We start from the raw sequence: 26,830 nt of genomic DNA on the forward strand, positions 1-26,830 counted from the left end.
GGATTGTGAAACTTTTATTTTTCATTCTTCTCTCATCCTTTGGAAAAGATACCATTGATCTACAAAGACTAGTTTGAACACTAGGGTATATTAACATTAAAAATAGAAAAGTATTTTGTCAGCCTTTTTTTCTTTTTTTTTCCCCTATTTTAGGAACCTTAGCTTTCACTAAGCAAAGAAAAATTGTAAGACGTGAGTACTGGATTAATTGAAGTCACTCAAATTAGGCCGTTGCTTTTTTAAATGACCTTGAAGAATTCAGGTGTCCTATATTTTATACTTACTTATTTTGATTGGATGCAAGGCAATTCTTCCTTTAATAATTTCATTTCAACAGTTCCTCAATAGTTTGGGTCATTTGTTCTTATTACAGTTTTGGTTTTAGTCTTTGTTTCTGTCAGTCAAAACTGAAAAAGGAGAAGGGTACGTACACATATATACTACTAAAACAAATAAAAAACCCAAACAAACCAAAAAAACCTTAAACACCACACTCTGGCTGCACACAACTGGAAAATTCTCCCAACACCACTAAAAGTGATACCTAAGCAGATGGGGAAGGAAGACAGAACAGACCAAAGTTTCATGAAACTCACTGTGAGTCTTTCCTTTTACCTAAAATCTAACTTATAATTAGCTTCAACTAGGTACTTAGAAGGAACTGAATGTAAAGCAACCATGAATTTAGCCCAGTGCCTTTGCTGTATAGTCAGCAGAGCAGGTACTCACGCAAGTCCCACTTGACAAACTGAAATTAAGGAAAACTCCACTATCAGAATTATGGCTAGAAATGAGCTAACTTTCACGTATAAAGACAGGAAAAAGACTATGTTAATATCCAATAAGAACTTAAGCACAAAGGATTACTCATTTGCAGTCCTCAGCAGGGCTAGGGCATGGAAAGAAATGTAAAAACATTTTGATTGGGAAATCTGATCAATACCTAGCCAGTTGGTAAATTTTGAACAAACACACACATTTGATAAAGAACACAGTCTGCTCATGGATGACTCTTGATTAAAATAAAAAAGCCAAAATCTGTTGAATAAAATTGCTATAAACCATAATGTTTCATCTGGAATAGGCAGATAGTTTTACAGTTTGTTATTTACTGTCATCTGTTGAATATTAGAGGTCACATAAAAAGAGATTTTGTTGTCTTGGTCCAGTTAGCAACTATTATGAGAGCTATCATCTTTCCTGGTGGTCCTGACAAGAGGTATAAAAGTCTTAAACTGTATATACTGCCTTCTTTATCTGTAGTGGTCCCTCCTAGGACTGATAGGCTTCATGGGCAGGCCATGTGAAATTTTAGCTTTGTTGTGAGTTACAACATGGTCATGGGTTACATTCAATGAGTGCTCATTTCAGCAAAAACTTACTCTGGAAACAAAACTGGTGCTATGTTTCATCGGGAAGATGGAATAAAAGAAATCTCCTGTTCTTGGTCTACATGTGTAACAACTTGGCACAAAGCAGTGCCAGAGTAAAGACGGCTCCCCCACAGAAAGCCAGGTGGCAGAGCAGGGATTACACCAGGAACTGGTGGAGCAGTACCAAAGCTTGCAGGAGGTGTCCATATGCACAGGAGAAATTGTGGGGGCAGATTTCTTATGCTCTCTTTCTGTCCCAACACATGCTGCTTTTACCAGACGATGGTCAAACACTGAAACAGGCTTCCTAGAGAGGCAGGTGATTCCCCAGAACTGTCAGCATTTAAGAGGCATTTGGACAATGCCCTTAATAACATTTTAATTTTTAGTCAGCTCTGAAATGGTCAAGCAATTGGATTAGATGATCATTGTGGGTCCTTCCAACTGAACTGAATTTTAAAAAACCAACAAAACAAAAGAAAAAACTACTCTGAGCAAATATGCCCATCTGGCTCTGTACAAGTTTGAGTAGAGATGTGCTAGTGACATTGCATGTCCTTGGAAAACAGTGGAAGTCACATATCTCACAGTGTCTCATGTTAGAGAAGACCTGACAAACTTTGACCATGACAAATTTGTGTCATAGCATGTTACAAGGAGCAGGCCAGAAAGCCAACATGCTGAACTGATCGGTCATTTCAAATCTGGGCCCCTAAAGGTAAAAGCTAAAGATTATTTTGGCAACTGAATGACACATGAAAGGTGATGAACAGACTTCATTTACTGTGATTTTAGTGGAATTTTAGGATAGTTGGCTTCTTAGAAAAATTAAAGCACTTTTATTTGGATGCTTAACTATCTAATTATGGTTTTCTCTTTGGACACACAGGAGAGAAAATGCAATCAATTCTACATTTCTCTTTTGTTACTGATTCCTTGAAATATTTTTTTTCCATTTTATTTAGTAAAGGCTAATCCTCTGAATAAGCATGCCAAACTAGGATTCTGTGAAATAGTTTTTGCAAATGGTTTTGTTTATTTAAACTCATTTGCTGTTATTAGTTCAGATATTTTACAAATATTGCCAGTTCACTCCCTCTTACATTCTATTTATAAAATCTCTCACATTATCTAACAACAGATAACAACAAAATTATTTGACAAATTTCACTTTAAGGCACTGCAAAATGAATAACACAGATCATAATGTCCCTAAACGTAGTCAATATAACGATGGTGTGTTCAAACCTGTGCATCAACTGTTTTTTTCTCGTTATGACCTTCTTAATAACAAGTGTATTCTGTTCATTAATATTGTATGGCTGAATGAAATCCTCCCCTCTTGATGGTATAAAGAGGACTTCTGTTCATGCCGCTCACTCGCTATGTCCAAATGTAACTCACAGGCATCAAGTCAGATTAGCAAAAGTCACTTATTCTGTATGAAAACATTGACACACCCATCTCCTCAGCCCACAGCCAGCTACAAGAATTTCTGAAGTTGCGTTTTCAGAAGGAACTGCTTGTTTTCCAGGCAATTCCACCTGTAGCTGACTGTCTATGAGGGAGAGGCCAGGAAATGCTACCTAGTGTCCAGGACTGCGGGCTGCACTTGTGGGTTGTCTCAATGACCTTGCTGTCTCTATGTGCAAGCTAATGTGATTGCAAACAATTTGTGGAAAAATTATTTTTTTGTGGATGTGTTTTACCAAGCCAAAAGAGGGTCAGAAAAAAAGAGGCTTTATTTCAGTCTCAATTAAAAAAATGATTCATAATTTTCATGAGATAGAATGATAGGCTAAAAAATTTGTCACAGACCATAATTAATGCTTCATTCAACCTACAACAAATAATCCCATCATGGTAAATTTTTGTTTCTTGTATGGCTTCTGCTCCCAGGAAACCAGTTCTTATACTGTTTTCAAACAAAAGTGGATCATATGTGTAATGGTTACCCCTCCGCTTCCTACTTTGATGTCTGCATCTTTGCAGGAGGGAGACAAGTTCAAGAGGTAGCTAAATACAGTGAAAGAGAGGAGAGATACTATGTATAGGAAGGACAGTAGAAGAGCTATCAAAAAGACACAAGATTAAACAGGTAATTCCACTCCCATTGTATGTGAACAATTTGACTGGGTGAAGCTCCCCTACTTGCCAGGCAAGGTTGAGGAAAGATGTATTATTTAAGAAAAGGGTTCTTTCTTTAACTGCCTCCTGAGCATCATGTCACCAGTCTATAGAAAATAATGCAGCACTTTCTATAGAATTGCAAGCTGCTCTGCCCTCTGGCAAGAAGAGAGGAAGCAGAGCTTTTACTGGGGCAGCTAAAAGGAAGGAGTATCTTACAATATGCGGGTTCTACACCAGATTTCCAAACACGCTTATAAACATTTGACATCTTGCAGTATTCATAAAGCAATAAATGGAGTTCACAGGGTTGCAGACTTCATTTTCAGGATGTCATTAAATCAGAAAGGTTTCACCTCCATTCTTCAAATGGTTTTTATTTCCCCAAGCAAAAAGATTCAATTCATGCAATTATATTTGATGTATTTTTCCCTGAAAAGCTAGGATACAATTACAGATACCCTGCTATTTTCTTTCTGAGTATGGGGAAATCTATGGGTCTCTCAGTTACTACTGCTTTGTTACATCTGGCAAATGTTACTTTTTAATTGGGATTAGTGTACTTCTGTTCTTGTATAAAACTACAGACAGAAATGAAAGCCATTCAAAAGCTCAGCATACAGCAAAAACTTCTCAAAAATTTGCACTAGAATTCTCTATCTAAGGCACTAACAGGATGCTGATTTCAGTAATATTTGTATGCAATGGGTTATTGATTTGCACTATTAAAGCTGGACAAATAACTAATGAACCTTCTTCTCCTGGAATAGAGTTGATATTTAATTTCAAAGGGTTTAGGTTTTTTACTTACTTTTACCAACGTATCTTTCACAAATGTCAACTCATCGGCTAAAGGAAACTAAAACATGAATTCAGCCGTCAAGGCACAAATTCTCTTTTATTTCAGATGTCTAACACCTGAACGTTAGAAGATTAGTCCTACTATACACCATCAGTGTCTTCAGTTTCCTTGTCTCTTTTTGTGAGGATGCCACATGATTCTTTAGTGTTTGAAGAGAAATGTCTTGCTTTTGTCTCTCCTTGTTTGTCAGAAGCAGTGGGGAAAGATTTTAATTAAATTTACTTTCTTGGTTCTCCATATCATGTTATGTAAGCACATCAGGGCTTTAAGAGCTTAGTGTCAAAGGCTCCAAAATGAGGCTGGCATACACAAGTACAACAGTGCCACCGTGAAGCTGAAATATTATGAGGCGAAATGACTGCACAAGCTGCTGAGTCACTGATTAATCAGATGCAGGGGGAGTCTCAGAGTAGCTGGGCACTGGGCAGGAGAAAGGGGACTGAGCAGTGCTGCCAGCCCTATGCCAAGTCTTAACGCGCAGGTCAAGCCCATACACCATTCCACTTGGGAGTAAAACAAAAAGAAGCTGATCTCTTTCTAATTGCTCCAGTCTTTCCCAGTCTACAAACTTGGCTTAGCAGACACAAGAGCCTGAAGCTCAGTTCCCCTCCCTTCCCTTTCTGCCTCTCCCCATGGACACTCAGATTCTCACACAACTATCTGGCTCCAGGAAAAGCAGATCTGAGATGTAAACACCAAGTGACAATGCACATAACTCATGCTCACGCTGTGGGAGATGACGAAGCTGTGCTCAGATGTGCTTGTTCCACAGAGAGCTTTTCTCTTATGTCTCCTGTCTAGTGACCCCAAGAAGCTAAGCAGGGGATGAGAAGACTGTCATTTCCCAAAGGCTGCCTGCAGCTTCAAGCAAATGGGAAGAGTGGGCATGTGCCTGATGTCTGTACGTGCCAGTGCTGGGGCGAGCAGGCAGAGCATGTCTGGGTGCCATACCGTAAATTCACAAACACTCCCAGATGATGTGCAGTGCTGCAGCCCCTCCCTGCCTCTGGAAGAGGCTAGAGGAAAGCTGGAGGCCTTTGCAGCAGCTAGCGGCGCGGCTCTGCCAGCGCTGCGTCACTGGAGCGGGCAGCAGGTGACTGCAAAACAGGCCTACAGTGGAGATAAATTTCCTTTTTCCTTTCTCCATAAATCTGCACTGCCTGCTCTGTGTCTTGTGTTGGCTAGCAGTGAAAGAAAGGACTTGAAAGGGAATATAATGCACTGCCTTAGGGCCATGCTAACAGCACAGCTGTCTACATGCCAGCCTCCCCAAGAGGGCTGTCTCTCTCTCTCCTCACCAGGCTGCCCCTGGCAAGGTGTAGCTCTGTCCCATCACAGGTTTGCAATCTACACAGATTGTCCCCATGTCCTGTTAGTGAGACCTGAAAGAAACTGATCGCAGAGTCGGAAAGTTGCAAGAATACATGTCCACAGGAAATATTTATAGCAACAGAAAAAAGAGTAGGAAGCTGGATAACAAGCAGAGAACTTCCTCTACAAGTTAATGTATATGGCACATGCTGTTAAATACAGGTCTGGAGAGATCCACTTATAGCAGATGGCTTGACAGAAGCTCACCAGCCTAATAAATCTTCTGCAGGGGAGGACAGAATGGCCTGAAGTCCCTGTGTTTCTTCCCACTGGGCTAAAATTCTTAACAAAGAATTTTACTTCAGAAAAAGTCTAACGTTTATGGCCTGGGGGATGATTTGCTGAGATTTTTTTCTCCTCTAAACAAGCCTGCAAGCTGGTATTTGAAGTCCCTTCTGTGCAGTGTATATCCACTGCTATAAGCTGTTAGAGGCTTGGCAGGGAATTTTAGCATTGCTTCTCTTTGTTCCTAGCTTTTAGTGGAATGATCATGATGAAATAACTCTGCAGTGAAGACTGTTTTTTAATTAAATAGAAACTGAAGGATACACAGAGTATAGCTCAGTGCAGGGTAAAAAAGCCAGCCCCCTTCAAAACAAAAAGAAAGATCCACACCCATGATATTTGTAGTGTTCTTACAACACAATCAGCTTGAAAAATACAATTCAAAGGATGTCCAACAGTGAAGCAATAGAATCAAAAATTGACAAGAAAGTTAAGTTTTAAGGTTATTGATTACCTCATTTTGGCTATTATCTTAATTCCTGTCCTTTGGAACTAATAGACCAGAAAACAACAGAGGAAAATAACTGTCCTTATTTGAGATAAATCAACTTCTGTATCTTGGACTCCAAGCAAACACATTTCAGTTTCAGTTCAAATGGTCTGAAAAGAAACATGACTTATTTATGTGCCATCCTTTTCACGGCTCCATTCATGCACCAAACTGGGACTCTACTTACAGCTGCCATAATGCACATAAAATTATGAACGTTTATTATTTCTCACATTCTAATAAAGAAGTTTGGAATTAACTCCATCATGAAGTGAGTAAGCTGTAAAGATATTTAACCTACTTGATGACCATAAAAAAAAACCAATATTTGGACCGTCTAGCTTATGGAAATTAACCCCCGAACAAAATACTGTTATCACCCATTGGAAGACTCACGGAACTGACCAGGAATCTGGCATGGAATGGCAGCGGCTTATTAATACCTATGGTCAAATACCCAAACGTAATATTCAAGGCTTAAAAGTAGAAATCAATGAAACTCTCCTGGTGATTCCGAACTTGGGGAATTCATCAAGCCGGAAGCTGTTTACGCTTAAAAAAAATCTACTCTAATTCAGATAGTTAGGAAATAACAATAAATGACATGTTCATTCTAGAAACAGGCAACACAGAAGATAATCTGATGTGATTCCAGTGCCTTTCTTAGAGACAGAGGGTAATTATTATGGGAGCTTGACAAATAATTATGATTAATTGTTTTTTCTTGAAAGCTGGACTGTGTACAAACTGCCTGCAAAATGACCACATGTTCTATTATTTATTCAAAATTATTATTTAACTTCTGTAGCAAGACATTATTTCTCAGCTCCTATTTTAATTAGAAATGAATATTTCATTTTACAAACAGGGATAAAATATGCCAGATGATTTTTTTTTGTTGTTCCTTGATGGAATGGTTTGTACATGTAATCAGCAAAGATGCTGATTTCAAATCCCGATATAGCATTTGAAATCCATCTTATTATTTCATTAGCTGACTAAAATTTAATGCTGACAAAGGCATTTGGACAGTCAAGCTCAGCCTTTGTGTTTAAAGGACACAGGCAATAGCAGAGCTGTTTTAATGGAAGATTCACAAACAGGGCGAATGGACAGGAAGGCTTTTGCCGTGTCTGATCTTGGTCAGAGCCCACACTCTGATCTGACATCACGATCCCCCAGTCCCAATTTATTCTTTGATTTTGATTCTTTCTTTTTTAAAAATATTTTCTCTTCTTTTCTTCTGTTTCCTTTCTTGGGAATATGGCAACAGAGAATTCAAATTGTTACTCTTACTGCGTGTCCTATAGCTTCTTCTGTCACTCCCAGTCCAACAACAAACTGCCTCTGAGCCTCTCTCTCAGACTCTGCAGGGTCCCACAAGTGCCCATGCTCCCAAAGCCTCAGGCACTGTTTTATTGTGATTGTTTATTATCACAGAGACCTTGGAGGTGCCTGCTTCTTTTGCCCTCTTTACAGCCTTCCTCCAGTGCCACACTGGATCCTGACCCAGTCTAAGGACAGGATTCCACAGAACCCATTTTTTTACATGACCTGAACTCCTGTGGAGAAACAATTAAAAGAAAGAAAACCTAACTCTCAGTCTTCCCCTCTCCCTCAGCTAACTATATAACCTTGCTGCCTTTTTCTATTAAAGACATATTTAGAACTACTATTCTTAACAGATCTGTTATTTGGAACAAGTCTAGCAGATAATGAGTTGCTACTACTCTTACATGAGACAGGAATGAACACATTTAAAATCAAATTAATCTACAAATTTAAAGAAGTGTTTGCAGATTTTTATATTATCTGGCTAGCTTTAACCATGCTTTTCACTCTTCATATTAAAAAAAAAAAGTTGAGTCAGATATCCTTACAGATATCCTATTATAACACGTAGTGATGGAAAAATGAAAAGCACAGGAAATAAGACAGATTAAATTTCAAGTGTCATGCTTTTCATGTGAAGCCTGGGACTTCATCTGAAACAAAGAGACAGAACTCAGCAATTGTTCTGCAGCTTTCAGAACATTAACCACCTTAGATACTTAAATTAGGAATCTGAATTCATATTCAGACACCTAATTAATTGACTTGATTAATACCTGAACTTTTCTGGCTGCTGCTGATTTCCACAGGAATTATGGGAGATCAGTACCCTTGAAAATCAGGCCAATTTATCTAGGTCTCAGAGCTTGCACTTCAGGAGCCTAATTTTGGGCATCTTCATCAGAAAATGCTGGTTCAGAGTTGCAAATAAGCAACCTTCATGTTAACCACAGAATGTATTACCACTGAATGGAGCACAGAAGTTAACAGAAATCTAGTCTCAGTATACGTTAAATATCTGGCACCAATACAACACCCAAAACTGATAGTCAAGGTCTTTAGATCAAAGTGGAAAAATATGATGCAAATAATAAAATACACAGATTCATTAACCCATCCTCTCTGGAGATCTGGGGAGACAGCAAATGGAACAAATCACATAAACTCTTCTCCGTCCATTTATCTAGACATGTAAACACCTAAGTACTTGCTCATGGTTGTCAGTTCATGAGCATGAGATCCTAAGGACTTCAGAAGTATGGGCCAGTATCTCATGTTAACATCAGACCAAGAAGTCCTCTCATGGTGGGATACCAGCCCATGGATGGCAGGCACAGATTAGCTCACCTAACCAGTCTGTTCCTATTTTAAATTCCAGTAGTTTTGTATGAGCCTGAAGAATAGTCAGGAAAGATATCGAATATTTATCATGCTTTAAAACACTATTAATTTAAGATGGGTTTCAGAATTCTTGCATGACAGTGTGCCACCCATCAGTCAGTACTATTGGTTTTCTTTTTCTTTTATTATTATTCTAAAAGAACAAACCACTTCTTCCTCACTTCTGTTCTTAATGTTAAGGTGATATTAAGACGACCAACATCAGCTGCCAGAGTATAAATCAATATGAACACCAGTGTGTCTCACTTCTGCAGAAATATATCTTCCTCCAAATTTTTCCTTTGCCAAGTTTAATGCTGCTTTTGTGTTGTTTTGGGTTTTTTTTTCTTTTTTTTTTAAATAGCCCATATCCTCACACAAGAAGCCTTTTGTCCGAAGGGCTAGCTTCCTGGAACCACGTGCAATGTGATTAATTGCTGCGCGCCCAGACTGCACAGCAGCCCTGTGGCCACACGGTTGCTCTCACAGACTCCTCTTGCTTCCCAGGATCAAAGGCAGCTGCTGCAGCTGCTCTGGAGCTGAGGAGCAAAGTGGCCTCTGCCACCCTAACTAGTGCCTGCTTAGACCATGTTATAATTTAAAAGAGCACACTCACAGTTTTTTGTTTAAATATTGTTTTCAAATGATTATTAAGGGGGAACCAAATACTCCCTTGTAACCTTTGCAATATGCAATACATTAATAGCAAATACACAGATCACAACGATCCAATTTATTTTCCCCTTAACTGGACGTATTCCCAGAGCTGTGTTCAAGTACAGTATCACAGAAAAGATTCATTTTAAAACTAAGCTAAGATTAGAAGATTCTAAATGATGTCTGCACAAGGACAATGCATTGCTGATTAGCAATGAACTACAGCGAAGCAAATCAGAAGATAAAATAAGTAGCCCTAATCTTTAATCACACATTAAATTCAATAGAAAGCAGAAGCAGGATTCTTTCAGATCTGAAGAAATTTTAAAAGCTTTAATTTTAGCGTACCTTCTTTTTTCCTGGGTGTAGCCAAATGTGACAATGAAGAAAAAAAAGGGCTATCCAGCCCAGCCAAACCCAAATTACTGATGTACTTGAGAGCTCACAAGAAAACGGGCCCTTGTGATGTGAATTTTTAGAGAAAATAAACCTGGAAAAACAGGCAGGGTAAACTGGTCTTTGCAGAAAGTAGATAACACACTACATGGCGTGATGTGTAAAATGTTATTTTATATTTTATGTGTATAATCCTGATTTTCCATCCCTATATTGCAGAACCTGAATCCAGAGCTAAATTAAAGGTCTGAACTTGCAGGTTCCTCCAAAGCTGCTTTCTGTTATATGAATCTCAAAAATCTGAGCTGAAGGAAACCTTTGGAAATCATCATGTCATACCTTGCTGTGCTGCTGTGGCCCTCTCTGGCTCAGCCAGCAGCCCAGTCTGCCTACAGTAGCTGCTTTCATTATTGTTCCCTAGTTCCCTCCACACTAGCAGACTTCTGTGCCCCCCTAGAAGTCTCAGTATGAGTGGGACAACAAAGTTTATTCTGGCAGCACTATTCTTTGGAGCACGCAGCTTCCATCAGACTATTCTCCCTGTGGATACCAATGCAGTTTATTCCGAGTAGGAAATTTGTGGTTTGTATGGTTCAAGTTTTATTACTCAGGCTCATAATTTATTGTTCTTTATGCCACTGCTTGCCCAAGATGCATTAACAGGAACCCATTTATTTTAACAGCTCTATGGCTATTTTTCAGAAACTATCCTCGTGCACAAAGGGTATCTCTGGGCTGCGGCTAGACACGTGTGAGTGTGTGGGGTTTGTGCCTACGTGTTAGCCTCTACTAAATCTCCTTCATACCTGTCTTTATAGGGTAAATGCTGCCAGTAATGACAACCTGGAAAATTGCAAGCTGAGTTTAACAAGTTTCCACCTACAGCTAAAGGCAGAAAGGGAAGATATGATCTAGTAAAAGACAAGGCGGGCTGACAGAGGGCTGTTGGTCTTGTTCTCAGATTAGTTACCTGTGTTATTTCATCTGGTTTACTTAATGATTTGGTTAAATGCTTACATTTAGGCTAATTGTTCTGATGCGTAACCTGCACAAGCAATTGATTTGTAGGAAAAAGTCAAGTAATGCTAATTGTGTGCTTTTGTCCTCACCACTCTCCTGATACAAGTTCAGAGCCCCTGTGACAGTCTGAGCAGTCAGCAGTGTCCCCATTGCTCTCCAGGCACAGGAGACAGGAGCCCCAGAAGAGGCACAAGGGAGCGTGACTAATGTGTCCTCACCCTCTGCAGCACCACTGGTTATCTCAAGTAATGGAGAAGGCTGAATCTCACAAGCCTACCCAAGGATTGTTTTAATCCCAGAAGTGGAAACTTTGACTGTTAAAACCCACAATGGAAAATGTAGGTGCAAATATTAGATTCAGAAAACTTCTGTCATATCCTGCTCTGATATGCATGTGTTCTGCAAACTGTCTTTTACGCTGTTTGGAAAGGTGTATGTATACTGCTTCTTTTCCTTATTTGATGATGATGTCATTTTTTCATGGCTCCCAAAGGAAGAAAAATATTTATTGCTATTGTATTTTGACTGACAGCCTGGTTTAAAACTATTTTTGAAAATATAAAATATTATATAAATGTTGCTGCTTTCTTCCAAACATAGAAATAAGAAGCTAGAAGCATATGAACAAAAACCTGGCCATAGATAATATATTCACCAAATAATTCATATGATTTATCACAGATAAGCACACTATTAATCTTTCTCTTCTTTAAGCCTTAAAAGTTGTCTGTAACCTTCCCTGGGAAATAAAATGAGACTATAGCTCTCCTGTCTCATCTGCTGTAAAAAAGCCTCGGCTAAAAAGCATAGCAACTAGAGTACTTTCAGACAAGTTATCTATAATAGGCTTCTGTCTAGGTGCTCATGAAATTGAGATCAGCTTTGATCACTACTGTGGGATAAATCCTAGGATCTCCTGCCTCATACTGAAGACAAAAAGAGTGACACAGGACTGGGCTCCATCTCTACCACAGGGACCTAAGTATACAATGGGAATCCAAACCAGGGGTTAGGGATGGTGAGTCACAGGATACATAAGGAACAATACATCTTGAAGAAGTCATGAGATATCAATAGCTTGATTCCTTCTTCAAAAACTTATGAATGTATCTCCTATATACCATACAGGGGATTTACAAGCAGTGACTGACCTGGCAGCGTGTGAGCTCAGGCTATTGTCTTATAATTAACTTTTCTGACCTACTGTAGTGAAAGTACTTTAGGTGATTCTGCTGATGCAAAGTCTCATGAGACAGCTGCTCCATGGGGGAGCCTTGCAGATATTGAGATTGAATTAATGTTCTCAGAGAAGCACCCCTTATAAGGTTTGCTGGATCTAATTTGTCCAACTCACAACATAACCTGAAACACTCTGAAAACCACTCAGATCAATTCTCACTGGAAATGCATTCACCCTTTCAGCAAAGTGTAGAAAAAAACAAGCACACATCCTGGAGTGCTTTGTCCACTGATACAAGAAAATGGGGGCCCCATGTTATCTCATATAAATTCATCAAAACTAAGATGGGTCTTGAGAAAAAAAATCCTTGATTAAGAGCTCTGAACTACATTACTGGCAGACTGGAAGTAGTCTGAAAGATGCATTATCCAAGTAAAAAACTGTCTGAGGATGGGAATAGGTCAGCCATCAGTCTTCTGTCTTCCTATCTGGTGCAATAAGTGCAATCTAGGAGAACTTCATAGAGAAATACAGGGAAAAAAGCATCATGACAGGCATGAGTAGAGGCTCTGTAGATCTTCTAAAAAGGCATTATTACCCTGTGTCAGGAAAAAAAAAAAAACCACCACCTCATTAAAACTATAAGGACTCTATGTCTGGATGAGAGAAAATCAGTTACTTTTTAATGAGTGGGTGATAATGGTGGCAAACACTTAGGGATGCTTTTCAGAGAAACCTTACTAGAGGCAAACAAGTCAAGCTGGCTCCAGAAGCACTTGCTGAGATGACTGGATTTAGTAGCTTGGGTATAATGTCCCACAGACATTAACTATGCTACTCCTGTACTTGAACCGGTATGTTCCTGTAACACTGCACTGCTCTTGGCGTGTGTTGCAGTGTGAGTCCCTGACATGCAAAACATCTCTGCACTATGCTCCACATCTCTTTCAGATTATGGCTGTACCAAGCAAACTGAATGATTCAAGGTCCTTACAGTGACAAAATAATCAATATTCCCTGCAATTTTTGTCTCAAGAAGTATAACTCTGCATTATTCATACCAAAGCACAAATGCCTTTTCTGGAATATTTAGTCTTCCTCACAAGCTTTTTCATCATATCTTTATTGTGTTCTGCCCATGATTTGACATTATGTGAAGATTTATGGTGGACATCCAGAACTACTTGGGCATGATGAAAGCTTATGACCTCTTTCTGAGTGAGCCTGCTGATACAGAAAAAAGGTGGAAAAAGATACAACTTCTTAGGATCAAATTTGACACAAGAATATGGTGGCTGTACACATCCTTGTCAGCAATGAAGGCAAGCAGCATCCTGGGTTATACTGATAGTACAGCATGTGATTACCTCCCTACTACCACGACCCTTTACTTTAATCATGCTGCATCTAGAACTGTACACAGTTTGAGAACCCCCAATGCTCACACTGATAACCTGGACCACATCCAGCAGAGCACCATCAAGATGGTCTGGAGCTGCAGTCCTTGCCCTTTGAGGACAGGCTGACGGACTGGGGCTTGTTCAGCCTGGAGAAGAGACAGCTGCAGGGGAAGCAGGAACGGTCCCTCATGACTATGGGGTGGTTATCAAGAAGAGAGAGGCTGTTTTTTCACGGTGAAGCATGATGGAAGGATAAGAGACAATGGGCATAACTTGAAACAGGAGAGGTTCAGACTGAAAACTTTTTCACATTCAAGCAGTGGAACAGGTTGCCCAGAGATGCTGGGCCACCTTAATTTTTGGAGGTTTTCAAGACCCAAGTGAATAAAGACCTGAGCAACCTGGTCCAAACTCATAGCTTACCCTGCTTTGAGCAGTGGGTTGGACTACAGTCTTCCCAAGCTACCTTCCAGACTGAGTGATTCCGTGGTTCTGTGACTCTGGCTGCACTCTGATTGTAGCTCTCTTGGACCAAGACAGGAATTAGCAGCTAAAGCAAACCTTATGGCACGACCAAGGTATGAGTAAGCATCCTACAGGGAACTTGGACCGTGACCTCCTTTGGAATAAGAAAAATCTACATTTCTTGTTCTTGTCCGACACAAATATGTTCACTGACAAATAATCCTCAAAGATCAATTGAATTGATGAATGAATCATGAATTGCCCACTTTGTTCCACTTCACTCTGTTGAAAAATGTCTGTGCTGATTGCCTGCCAATATATTTTGTTGTCCCAGCAGATAAACTGCTGTGAGCATAATCTGATGTTTGCATCAGTTCCATAACCAATTTCATAACTGCCTCTTGTGGTGCAGAGAAGTACTCATCCTACCCGGCTTACAGAAACTACAGCCATTGTATTATTTTCCAGGAGGTGAATAAGACATTCTATAAAAGAGCAGTTAGACCTCAGTACCAGTGTTTGCACTGCACTGAGTTCTACACCATTTCTGCAGGAGTGTGACTTGCATTTAATTCTGGCATACATGGGCTCACCAAGTTCAACAGAGAAAAAATTTCTCACTGTACTTTTGTGGGGAGAAAAACACTTCCATTCAGGCTGCTTCTATCAGATCAGGAAGGAGAAAACATCCTACAGAACTGTTGGAAAGGTATCTGAACTCTGTTGCCTGACATACATAATCTACCCCCTAATCTTGCTGTCAGTGTACAATCTCTGTACAATCTCCAAAATGTGGAAAAGGCTGAGTTGTCTGATAAACTCAGACAAGTTGTGATTGTTGCTTGGGACAGTGCCTGAGGTTGTGTGCTAAGAGAACTTACTGTCAGGTCCATCTGGAATTAGGTAGCTTCTTAGTATGTCATATTCAGAAATGGCTTTTTTTCTGTTAGTGTTGAAATGGTCTGCTCTGTTCTGACTTTTCATCTGAATGTCATGAAGAGTGGTGTGAAGTTCTGAACCTCACGATGAGTCAGGGGTCCATGCAGAGTTGCAGGACATGCTTTGTTTCCTAAAGAATGTAGCTACTACACGGAAAACATTGAACGTACCTTAGTAGTGTGGACAGTTGAAGAACAACTCTGTACTGGAAGTGGTTTTGGCCTGCTAGATAGGATACTACAGTAGAATGGTCATATACAAATATCTCTTTTCTACTCTGGTGGGCTGACCTATCTTGGATGGCTGGCTGGCAGGTGCCCACCAAGCCACACTCTCACTCCTTTCCTCAGCAGGACAGGGGAGATAAAATTTAAAACTCCTCGGTCAAGATAAAGGCATTTTAATAAAGAAAAGCAAAGGCCATGCATGGAAGCAACAGAAAACAAAAAGATTTATTCTCTACCTCTATCAGTAGGTGATGTTCAGACACTTCCTGTTAAGCAAGGCCTCAGGATGTAGCAGTTGCTTCAGAAGACAGATGTAATAACAAATACCCCCTCTCTTCCTCCTTTCTCTTAGCTTTTATTGCTGAGCACGACATCATATGGTATGGAAGCTTTAGTCAGTTTGGGTCAGCTGTCCTGGCTCTGTCCCCTCCCCACCTCTTGTCCGGTCACAGCCTACTGGCCTTTGTGGGGGGGTGGGAGGGCAGAGAGAGCATCAAGTGCTGTGCAAGCACTGCTCAGTAGTGGCCAAAACACTGGTGTGATATCAACACCTTTCTAGCTACAAATACAAAGCACAGCACCATGAGGGCTACTACGGAGAAAGTCAACTCCATCCCAGCCAGATCCAATACATCCACATATAAGAAAATTTCTAGACTTGAATCCTATTGTGTTGAGGGGGAATATCTCCTATAGCAGAGGGAGAGAGAAAGAGGAAAGGGGGAGAGAGAGTGATACAGAGACAGAGGCATTCCCTTATGAGAAACATTTGGCTACAACATCAGCAAAGAACGAGTCTAAAATAGCTCCCACTCATTTGGCTGCCACCCAAGTGGGAAAAGGAAGTTGTTTAGTTTTCACAAGAAGGGATGACCCAAAAGAGCAGTCATTGCAAAACTCTCAATGATTGTCTTCTCTTCCCAAGAGTTTGTGCTACTGCCATATAGGCCTAGTACATCCAGATAAGTTGTTCTGAAAATGGGGCCAATTGTTAGGCATCCAACAGATGCCACAGAGTGGAAGGCTTGGACTTGCTTCCTTTCAGCAATGCTTAGACCAGATAGACGGCTTTCCCCAAAAATACGCATGTACATTCAGAGCTCAGTGTAACATGAGAATTCCTGAAGGGCAACATCAGTCTTCTCAGGGACTGAATGAGGGAATTCAAGCAGTAACTCTTGTCATCAGAGAAGGGGGATTTCTAGGAACTGGCTTTCCCTTGTTTCATAGAGAGCCTACAATCCCAAGCTAGCGCTGACTCAAGAGTAACAGGGTGTGAGAAATTGCAAATGCAGCAGCTGTAATTGCTTGAGGATAAGCCCTTGTCTAACCATGAATGCTAAAAATTGAACTTCACATTCCAGTGGCAATTCTGAATAAATCACTCAGTAAAGTGATTAGCTTGTATATGAGCAAATTATACTGGGCAGGCAGTAATTGAAGATTCTCAAATACAAACTTTGTAATTAATCTCCTTTTCAAAACAGATAGGTCCAAGTATTCTGAATCTTTTTAGTAAGGTAGTCAGAGAACAACACTGCATTTTCTTTTTTTGTTTTTGGCTGCTCCTAGACAACCCATTGCTGGGTAAATGCAAATACACTATGCTACCCTAAATATCACAAGTATTTTTGTCCTTAGTTTTCTTTTTCATTAGATAATTTCCTGAAATGTTAACTTTCCAGACATGGAAGATGAACTTGAGCAGTCTACTGTCTTTGAATCAATTTCCGTCTCTGCAAAATTATGGGTGTGCTTCGTTCTCAGTAAGGACTACCAGTGCACTTCTGGAATACAGAAGAGATCAGGACCCAGAGATAGTCACAACGCATGATAATAACAACGTGCATGGACTCCTGGGACCACAGGGGACTCAGCTTTTTCCATAATGCAGGACCCTTGTTACACGAATATTGACGGAATACTGTGAGGTAAGAGTGAAAGCTCTTAGATATAATGGAGTTAAGGCACTTGATACCAGTATTGAATACTGATAATTTTCCTGGGCTCATGCAGTAGTAGCAGTAGTACTTAAATTTGTAGTACCACAAAGAAGTCAGAACTTTATTGGCAGTTTTAATGGATTTCAAAAATTAGTGCTTATTATTTGTTGAGTAGCATGGGTTCTTCCCTTCAAATTTGTGCATAGAGACACTTTATGAAGGAGGAAAGAGGCAACTTATACTCCTCCTTTTACAAAGAGTTTGTGAAAAGGCCTGTCTCCAAACCTGAAGGGTAAAGAAGGCAGACTCTTGGCACTGTCATACTAGACCTCCTTGGAGAGAAAGGCTCCACCAGCAAGCTTCAAAGTGTTAGTATTTGAGGCAACATTCTTAACCTGCAGAAAGGTCAGATAAAGATATGTGTGCGGAAAGCTCTGGTGATGCCAGGCAGTCACCAATCAGCTCTGTGCAGATAAAGAAAAATAAATATGATATTTTATTGCCCCCAGACTTGCTGGGGACATGTAGGTCTCTTGATTCTGTAGGTATGCCATTATTGGGAATAGATATCTTGTGGTGCTTCCCCTTGGTGATTGGAGACATTTATGAACTTCTTAGTTGTGTGTGATAAGCCTGAGGGTTCTCAGTGGTTCACCACCAAATTTAAGAGCTTACGGTTTTTCAGCAAAGCGTAAAAACTATCACACATTTTGAGATTTCATCTGAAAACTTACAGCTTTTCAGAGGAGGGAGATGTTTTGAGTGCCTGAATCGTGACTATTAGCTGTCAGAGTCTACCCCATTGTAGACAAATGGTTTTGTGTTTCATTAGTATTATCAGAATGTAGTGGTTCCTGTCTCTGACACCTGACACTTTGAGAAGCACAGAACACCAAGACAGGCATGTAATGGTACCTCTGCGGCACTCTTTCTAATGTCCAGTGGCTTCAACCCTGGGATGTCCTGAGCCAGTCTGGGGTGGTTTTGTTTGGGTTTTTGGTTGGTTTTTTTCTGTTGTTGTTGTTGTTTGGTTTGTTTGTTTGAACAGCCCTTATTGGTTTTTCTTCCGCATATTTGTTAAACCGCTTTTTGTCTCAAGTACAATTTTAGAGTCTACAGCAACCATTGTCTGAAAACTCATCTACACATTCTGTGCAGAAGTACCCTGTCTTGGCTGTTTTGAACTTGCCACCTGGTATTTGCCTTTGATGCAGCAGGTGAAGAATGACTATGCTGGTTCAGACTAAAGCTTTTAGTTTCATAACCAAACAGAGACTGGATAACAAACTACCTGTGTTTCCAACAGCCTCAGAGATTCCTCAGAAATGAGACCTTTTTACAGAGTATAATCAGCATGAAATTTATTTATGGAGTGGAGCAAACAAAGCAATACAATTTTAACTTTCCTTTCTTAAGAAAGAAGGCTATGCATTTGAACTGTGCATTCACCATTCCACCTCTTCTTAGTAATTTCTGCCTTTGTTGGCCTATACTAACTCCTTTGTCTAAAGCAGTCTCAAAGCCAATTAAATATACATACCATAATTCAACATTTCAGTAAAGTCTAAAGTTAATGATTCATTTGAGGAAAAAATATCAGTATAACCTCAACATTTATTTAGCCTGTCTGGCTTGCCATTAACCCCTCAGCACCCAGATGGGTCAGCCTGTCTGCCAGTCAGCACATCAGGCCAGTTTCGAGTCAGTGACAGTATTTGGTGGTATGTCTCAGCTGTTAATAAGAGAACTGGGGCAGAGCAAAAGGTAATGTGGAAGGTGTGCTTAAGTATTACTGATGGAGAAGGGAAGAACTAGAAACACTGTAGGAATTCAGCTCAGGGAGCACATGAAGACCAACTGAGATTACTGCTATAGGATAGAGCAGGTGGAGATGTAAAGAACAGAATGGAATTCCATGGTAGGCCAGACTTCATCAGTTTTGTTTCTAATGGAGTAACTTTCTTACTATCAGAGTATACCTTTTTGACTAGAAATGAAATATTTACAAACTACAAAATATTTGTAAAAATTATTCATCAAGTATTTTACAGAAAAGTTATAATCTCTGACTCAATTTACTAATTGAATCTTATTAAAACATTTTAGTTTATTTTCTCAGATTCTGCCATGGAAGAGAAAACCTGTCTATGCACAGTTATACACAGTGGAAACAAACTATAAATCTTTTAATGGATGAAGAAAAGAAAGGGTGAAGTAGATGACTCGCCAATTTAGACTCATCAATTTTCCTTTAAATTTGTTTTCTGACATAATATTTTCTGTGAATTTCCTGATTATTCATCTGATGAGAAAAGCTAACTTTGAGGGGAAAAAAAGTTTAAATTTGTTCCTGTTTTTTTTTTAAATTTAATGGCTAATTATTTTTTACAAGCCATATTACCAACTTGGAGACTTTTGTCAACCAGCATAGCCCTAAAACATGAAAAGGGAACAAGTCACTCTACAACAGAGCAGAACTAAACTGAGAGGAGGCTGTGCAACCAGTGACAGAAATACTCCTGCCAGAGTTGGGATTTATACCTGTACAACTTGAGGCTGGTACTTTTCACAAGTGACTTATACATTAAAAATAAAACCACACACACACACACAAAAAAAAACAAAACAAAAAACAAACAAAAAAACCCAAAACAAAAACAAAAAAACCAACCCAAAGACAATTTTTCTGTCAGAGCACAGATTCAAACAGGAAAATAGTTGACACGTTACCAGTGCAGTTCTTCTGGAAGTTAGGATTCTCCAGTGGGTGCCCCGGGATGCGGCACTGAAATCTGTGCTGCCAGAATTCAGGAAACCAGGGGTTGCGGGTGTTGGTGTCCAGACGCAGCTTCAGATAGTAGTCATCAAATGCCAAGACCTCTGGAGACTGCAGTTTGATAGTAATGCCTCCATTTGCTTCAGGTTCATAACCTTCAATGACTTCATCTCTATCTGCCCAACCGTCACTGAAAAGAGGCAAAAACCCACTTATTACACAAAGATAGGAAGCTTGTTTTGAAAAAGCAAACAGCCAAAAGCAAGCCAGCACCCTTGGAAGCAAATGATTAAGGGGGAATCTAAAGGTGTGTCTAAAATTCAGGCAGAGAGGGAAAGAAGAAAGCAGAGTGATGGAGACTTCTAATGAGCAGTCTGACTGATTTCATGCAGAGTCCTTACTAACTTGTCTGGAATGATGAGGATTTATCCTTGTCCCTCTGCAAAGATTTTTTGGGCATAGCTTCTGGTGTGATGTCTTTATGACTGAAGAGATTCTGCCTTATTTAGGCTGTCCTGTAAGGGGTAGAAACTGAAAGAATTCATACTGATGGAAAGGAAACTGAGCCAGGATCCTGGGTGTTTTGCAGAATGGACCCCAGCATGCATGGATCTTACAGCTAGAAGAGTAATTCAAACCAAACATAGTCAGAAATAAATTGTGTTGGAAGAGAATGGAATAAGTATACTCAACAATGCTGACCAAACTAAAAAGGAAACCACATGCTGTTCTCACTCTGTGTGGGATTTGTGAGAACACACTGCTGTTTCTTTTTTTTTTTTTTAAACAAACAATGGCTTTCTATTTTACTTCTCTGATTATTCATATAAGGGATACTTTTAAAAACCTAAAGATAAAACTCTTCTTTGGCAACATTATTTCATGGAATGCCTACTTCAACAGATTTGAACAAAGTCGATCAGGCTTAGCATCTAAATTTTAGTTTAGTTCTTTTAACAAGAAGTCAATTGATTTAGTGTCATTCTCCAGTTCTTATTAGTGTCCCCTAAGAACAGTGTTATTACAGTCTAATTTAAGTGCAAATGTAAGTTGGACATTGCTTAATTTTAATATGCTGGGCATGTCACAAGAGAAATAGGTTATTCCAGCACCTCAGATCCAGCTCTGTCCACTCACAATCAGATCAGTGGCACTGCTGCTATGAAAAGCAGACAGATGAAGCACTTCCAGTGGTAAAGAACTCAAGAGGAAAAATGTGATTGACTACTAAGAGAGATGTTTCTGTTTCACCCAAAAGAGGCTTGCATCCTGAACTCCAGACAGACTGAAAGAAAGTACTTATTAGGAGCTTCGTACACACAGCCTTGAGAAGAGTGCTGAGGTGCAGACCATACCAGCTGAGGGCATTTATGAGACACTCGGCATAGGTGTGCCTGGGACTCCACGATGGAACAAGATCTGAAGTAGGCAAGCTCTGCCACAGTCCTAGTCAAACAGGTATAAAGTAACTATGCATCAGGCACGTACGAGTCTTTGGTCTCCAGCCACCAGACTGAACAGCTACATGGTTTAGCTGACATTTGCATTAACTGCTGCATCTGTGCTGTAGGCACCTGGAAAAAAGTGTCAGGTGTCCATGGAAATACAGGAAACACCACATATTGAATGCTTTCCATACAGGACACACAACTGAAGCCTATATTGCAAGAATCTACTTAAGATGTGGGACATCTGTCAGCCCACTGCATGATCAACAGAATCCTTTCAACCTGTGCCCAGGGACTCACAAAACTGTAATTTAAGTTGGTACAACATGGTACCTTCAAGCCAGGATTTCTTCTTTGTTTCCCCGTTTGCCAAGGCCTTGCAGTAGAACTGCCCAAAATTTCTGAGCGTACAAACCATCAAACAATATCATCATGTAGCCAAGCAGCTTGAGATACATGTGTATGCAGGTGGCATCTCACACATGGTATGAGAGCGGAGAGACAGGGGAGGTACAGGGAGCAGGTCACAGGAGGGAAACAACGATGGCTGAAGAGTCCCTCTGCGGAATGGGGGTGGGCTTGATGTGGTGTCCCAAAGTGACTCTCTCTGCCAGGCTGAACCCAGTAGTATCTGCCAGGTCACTTCTTCCCACAGCCAGCAATGCAGGTTACCCAGCTCCTGCCCTTGCACCAGTACAGCCTGAATGACAACCATGGGGCACAGCTGTGGCCTGACAGCTGCACTCGAATTGCCCCAGGAGTGCACAGAGTTCAGAAATGACAACTTGTCCATCCCTGCTCCCTGCCCCTCTATGCTGCATTGAGCTTTGGAGAAGGAAAGAAGCCACAGCGCATCCTCGCTCCATACCCCCTGCTCCTCACTTGTCCATATGCTGAGGGCAACTAGTGAAATGTCCTCTGCACCCTTCCTCATGACAGACCACGGTCTAGATAACCCTACAAAGGTAAAACCAGGAGAACCAGCTTCCTGAATTTCACATAATTCAAGCCTATAAACTAGCACTAGAAGGGAGAAAAAGATGCAATATTTATTTATTTCTTCTTCCGTGGGGGGAAAACAAGCAAGAGGTCACTCTTACAGCACAAGTAATTGAGTCTTAATTGCATGATTACTTCATTATTTGTCACAATGTTTATGGCTGGCAAACCACAGACTCAAGAAGAAACATTAGGGAGTCAAAAAGATTAAGTAAATCAGGCCATTTTTAACAAGACTTTCTAGAAAGGAGGTAGTTTTCCTACAGTTTAGATTCCTACCAGCCAAACATTAGAGTGATTTATTTCCCCTCCCCTGTAAGTTTGGCTTGGAGAATTGCCACAGTCACTCTGAAGGCAAAGCAGAGCAATTTTGCAAAGGCAAGAGAAAGTGTATTTCAAGTTCTCTGAGGACAGCTGATGGAAAAGTTCCCCTAAACTGGAACACAGATTGTCACCCTAATGTCTCTTTACCTCTTTCTGGCCCCAAATGTTTTTCGTTCTCTCTTCAACTTCCTCAAATTATTAAATCTGTCTGATAAGTTTTGCTTCCAGGGAAACATGAAGAAAAGGCACTAGAATCACACAAAAAAGTTTATACATGTTGAAGGTCGTAGGGGAGCTTTGCTCTACTTTCAATAAAGTCAAGGAAGCAGAAAGGAGTCCTCTGGTCTCTTAGGGGACCCCTTCCATCCCAGCAGCTGCAGGCTGGCTGTGCTCAAAGGTGCCCTAAGGGGGCCATGCAGCCCTACCAGCAGCCATGGGAGGATTACCAGAGACCTAAAATCTAGTTATAATCTCTGTCTATATTCCTTTTTACTGTGGAAAAAAAAGAAAAAGAAAAAAAAATATTTTTGGGAACTGTGTATCCTTAGTGCTGTATGAATAAATAGATAGCGTTACAGAAGATAATGTTGAAAACATTAAAAACATGAATGAAAACATTTTCATGTTGTTGACATGTCCTAATGCTGGACAACAGCACGATACTGAAGTCTAGATGACAGTGTGCATGTCAGTGACAGAATCACAAGACCAATAGCTGATTCAATCAAAAAGTTAAATCTCATTTTTAAAAAAGACAGTGCATACTACTCTTTCATTGTCAGAATCGAGTACTTTCCACCTACTTTCCTTCTTTTATCCTGCTGAGTAACAAGTAGCACTACATGTAGCACCTTTTGCAGAACCACCTTGTGTGCCTTTATTGCAGATTTCAGGAGGTGGCCCAATATCCGTCACCCAAACTGCCTTCCCTGATGAGTGTCCATTGTAGGTTTTGTGTGACTTTCTGGCCTTGAAATGTGCTGGGTATCTTGTGCAATAGTTGATCTGAAGCTCTGCAAGGTGTCTAAAGGGTGAAGGCAGAAACAGTGAAGGAGGTGGGTGTCAAACCAGCAACCACTCTGTCAGTGCTTGAGAGAAAGAACCAACAGCTCTTGTTACAATTTTCTGGTGTTTATCACAATCAAAATGGTCACTGATATTCTGCAAGCTACTCTTGGTCCAAGCCCCAGTCTGGTGGCTGACACTGATGATGCCAAATCTAAATTTCAGCATTCAGTCACAAACAAAAGTCAAGCAGAAAGGGGGAAAAGCCCATGGCTACCCCATCTAGCTTCAGAAGTCCTGTTTCCCATTATCACACACTGTTTGAAGAAACAAAGCTATTTTTTTCTTAACCACTTTACTATTCTGCTGATGTGTGACAATGGACACTTCTGAATTGTGTCTTCAGCATCTTAGCCCCTCTGTATTTTCTGAACTGCAGGCACATATATTCCTGTGACTGAAACACCAGGAGAAATGTAATGGATTTCCAATTTCCTCTCCTCTTCCAAACATGAACACTGTCAGCTGCTTTTCACAGGGGCTGATGAGACAACCAGCAATCAGGCTTTCTATTTTCATCTCCTCAGGACTTAACTCTTAAAATATGCAGCAGCAGCTTTGCTCTGCTTCCCTGCACAGCACTCAGAGCATTACTATTCCAGATGCTTTTTCCAAATAAGCAAACACATATAAAAGAAAACATGCTGTTGTTTATGAAGCCGACTTGCCCTGTGATTATTGTAGGAAGTAGCATCCTTTCACAGGTAAACAAAATGAAACACGTTTGTCAGTTGTGGACAGTGACTGGCAATTTGATCCCTGCACCCTCATAATTTATATTTCTGCACCTTGATCTGATGGACCAAAGCTGTAGAGGGTAACTGATTTAGACTCCTCTGTCTGGAGGGCTGCACCATTGGCAGCTTTGTCAGCTCCCTTGGCATTAGCTAAGGTAATGTTTTCTTAAGAAGTTTGCCTTCATGATAAGGCTTTTTTATGCTGTGTTGGACAAGTCATAAAATATATAAAAGAAATTAAGAGCAAAAAGCCCTTTATAAATGCTAAATGAATTAATTTTGCAATAATCCTTCTGCCTACAGCAGATATTCTTGTCATTATAAAACAAAATAAATCAATCTTATTAAAATAATTTCCATCTTTTTTTGGACAGGTTCTGTATTTGTTCTAGTGGATATTTTTAGCCACTTTGAAAACACTATTACATGTTGCTATACCTATGCAAATTGGAAACACTGGTTTCAAACTTTCAACCTTCACAGAGGTTCCCTGCAGACATCCCACACAGGTAGGGTAGCAGGGCCCCAGGTGACCATAACTGTCACACAAAAGGATCAGAGTCTATATTCTTGCCTTTCTCTCCTTTCCACAAAACTAAAGCCCGTGTCAATATACTTTCCTTCTCATGTTGCTACAAATCCCCGCAGAGCACATTTCTGAATGCCTTCTTACCATTTCTCTCAAGGCTGCCCGCTAGCCTGCTATTAAACTTCTAATAGATTTAAATGCAAGGACAGCACCCCTCGAAGAATTCAACATTCAGTAAAGTGCCATGCCATTTTGTTATATAGGTCAATATCTTTATTTTTAAGGACAATTATTATATGCTGGATTATACAAATAAAAGGCCGGACATTTTCCATCTTTCTGTGTGGTGGTCAGATGCTACTTCTTTAGAGGCATTTCAAAACACTACAAACCCCTAAAACAGTGATAAGTGGAGTTTAAATAATTTGTATTTTCTGATGAAAGTCAACACTCTGCATTTGCAGAGCTGGTCCAACTCGGAAGCATACAAATTCAATTTTGTCTTTTTACAAAAGTCTTTTCTGACAGCGCCCCACTGGAAAATCCAGCACAGATCCTCCTGCCTGTGTGCAGGAGTCATACGAGGGTGATAGCCTCTTGCCTGCTCTTCTGGCAGAACAGACAGAAACTCAGAGCTTAGCATAAGGCCAATCCAGAAAGCACCAGTGTGGCAGGTGGAATAATTTCATAGGTAGCTCCACCAAAAAGGTCAGTGTTGCTACTTGATATGAGGACAAGTAGCAGAATTAGACCTGTAGTAATTTGCAAACAGTACTCTAGCTGGATGCTCAGCTGCCCTCTTCTCAGAGTAGACTTTTAAAAAATATATTTATTTTGCCAGCCTGAAGTACTGTAAAGAAAAAACACAATTAGATTACTGTGAAGAAGGATGGACCTATTCTCTGGCAATAAGGAATTCTACCAAAGATACTCAGTGTCTGTGTAACACATGCCTGAAGCAGAAGATGCCATGTAAAGAAAATTGAGCCTGTCCAATACTCACAAGTCAGCAACTAGCAAAGTGACTTTCCTGCTTCAGCTTATGCAATACCAGTCAAGCCCAGTGGCCACCAAGGTCAGGTGAAAGGTGCTGATCATTACTGGTAATCAGCATTATTTCAAACATGAGAAACAAAAGGCAATTTTTGCACTTACTCAGCTAATTCACAAGTACCACATCCTTGCATTGAAAGGTGGGAGAGCTTTCCTCAGCTGCCAAACCACGAGTTCTTAAAAAGCACAGTTTTACTTTTACACATGTGACAAGTCCTGGCAATCTTAGAAAATTAGTCCCATGGCTACAGATAAGCCTGTATCTCACCACTGGCAAGACCAGGCTGAAAGACTGTATACTTTCCTGCTGTAAACTGAGGCTTGGTGAGCTCTGCCCAACCTCCTTAAAACTAGAAGAATCAAATTAACTAAATCTTGTCATCTGAAAGGAGGAAGAAAAAAAAAGCAGGGGGGGGGGGGGGTTTTAGGCACGGGGTTTTGGTCCTGCAAAG

At 40.3% G+C, this 26,830-nt stretch overlaps 1 protein-coding gene across 1 annotated transcript in view; it reads right to left on the reverse strand.

The window, feature by feature from the left end:
- The window catches only part of GRM1 (glutamate receptor, metabotropic 1), a gene marked incomplete at its 5' end in the record, with an annotated part of 66,246 nt that extends 45,812 nt beyond the window's left edge, over positions 1 to 20,434 (reverse strand). Inside the window, one exon of the mRNA XM_010081265.1 lies at positions 20,178 to 20,434. Within this exon, the coding sequence (XP_010079567.1) occupies positions 20,178 to 20,434 (257 nt within the window). The remainder of the gene's footprint in view (positions 1 to 20,177) is intronic.
- Positions 20,435 to 26,830: the final 6,396 nt, after the last annotated feature.

This window comes from Pterocles gutturalis, unplaced genomic scaffold (assembly GCF_000699245.1).
Source record: "Pterocles gutturalis isolate BGI_N339 unplaced genomic scaffold, ASM69924v1 scaffold15774, whole genome shotgun sequence".
NCBI classification, from domain to species: domain Eukaryota; kingdom Metazoa; phylum Chordata; class Aves; order Pterocliformes; family Pteroclidae; genus Pterocles; species Pterocles gutturalis.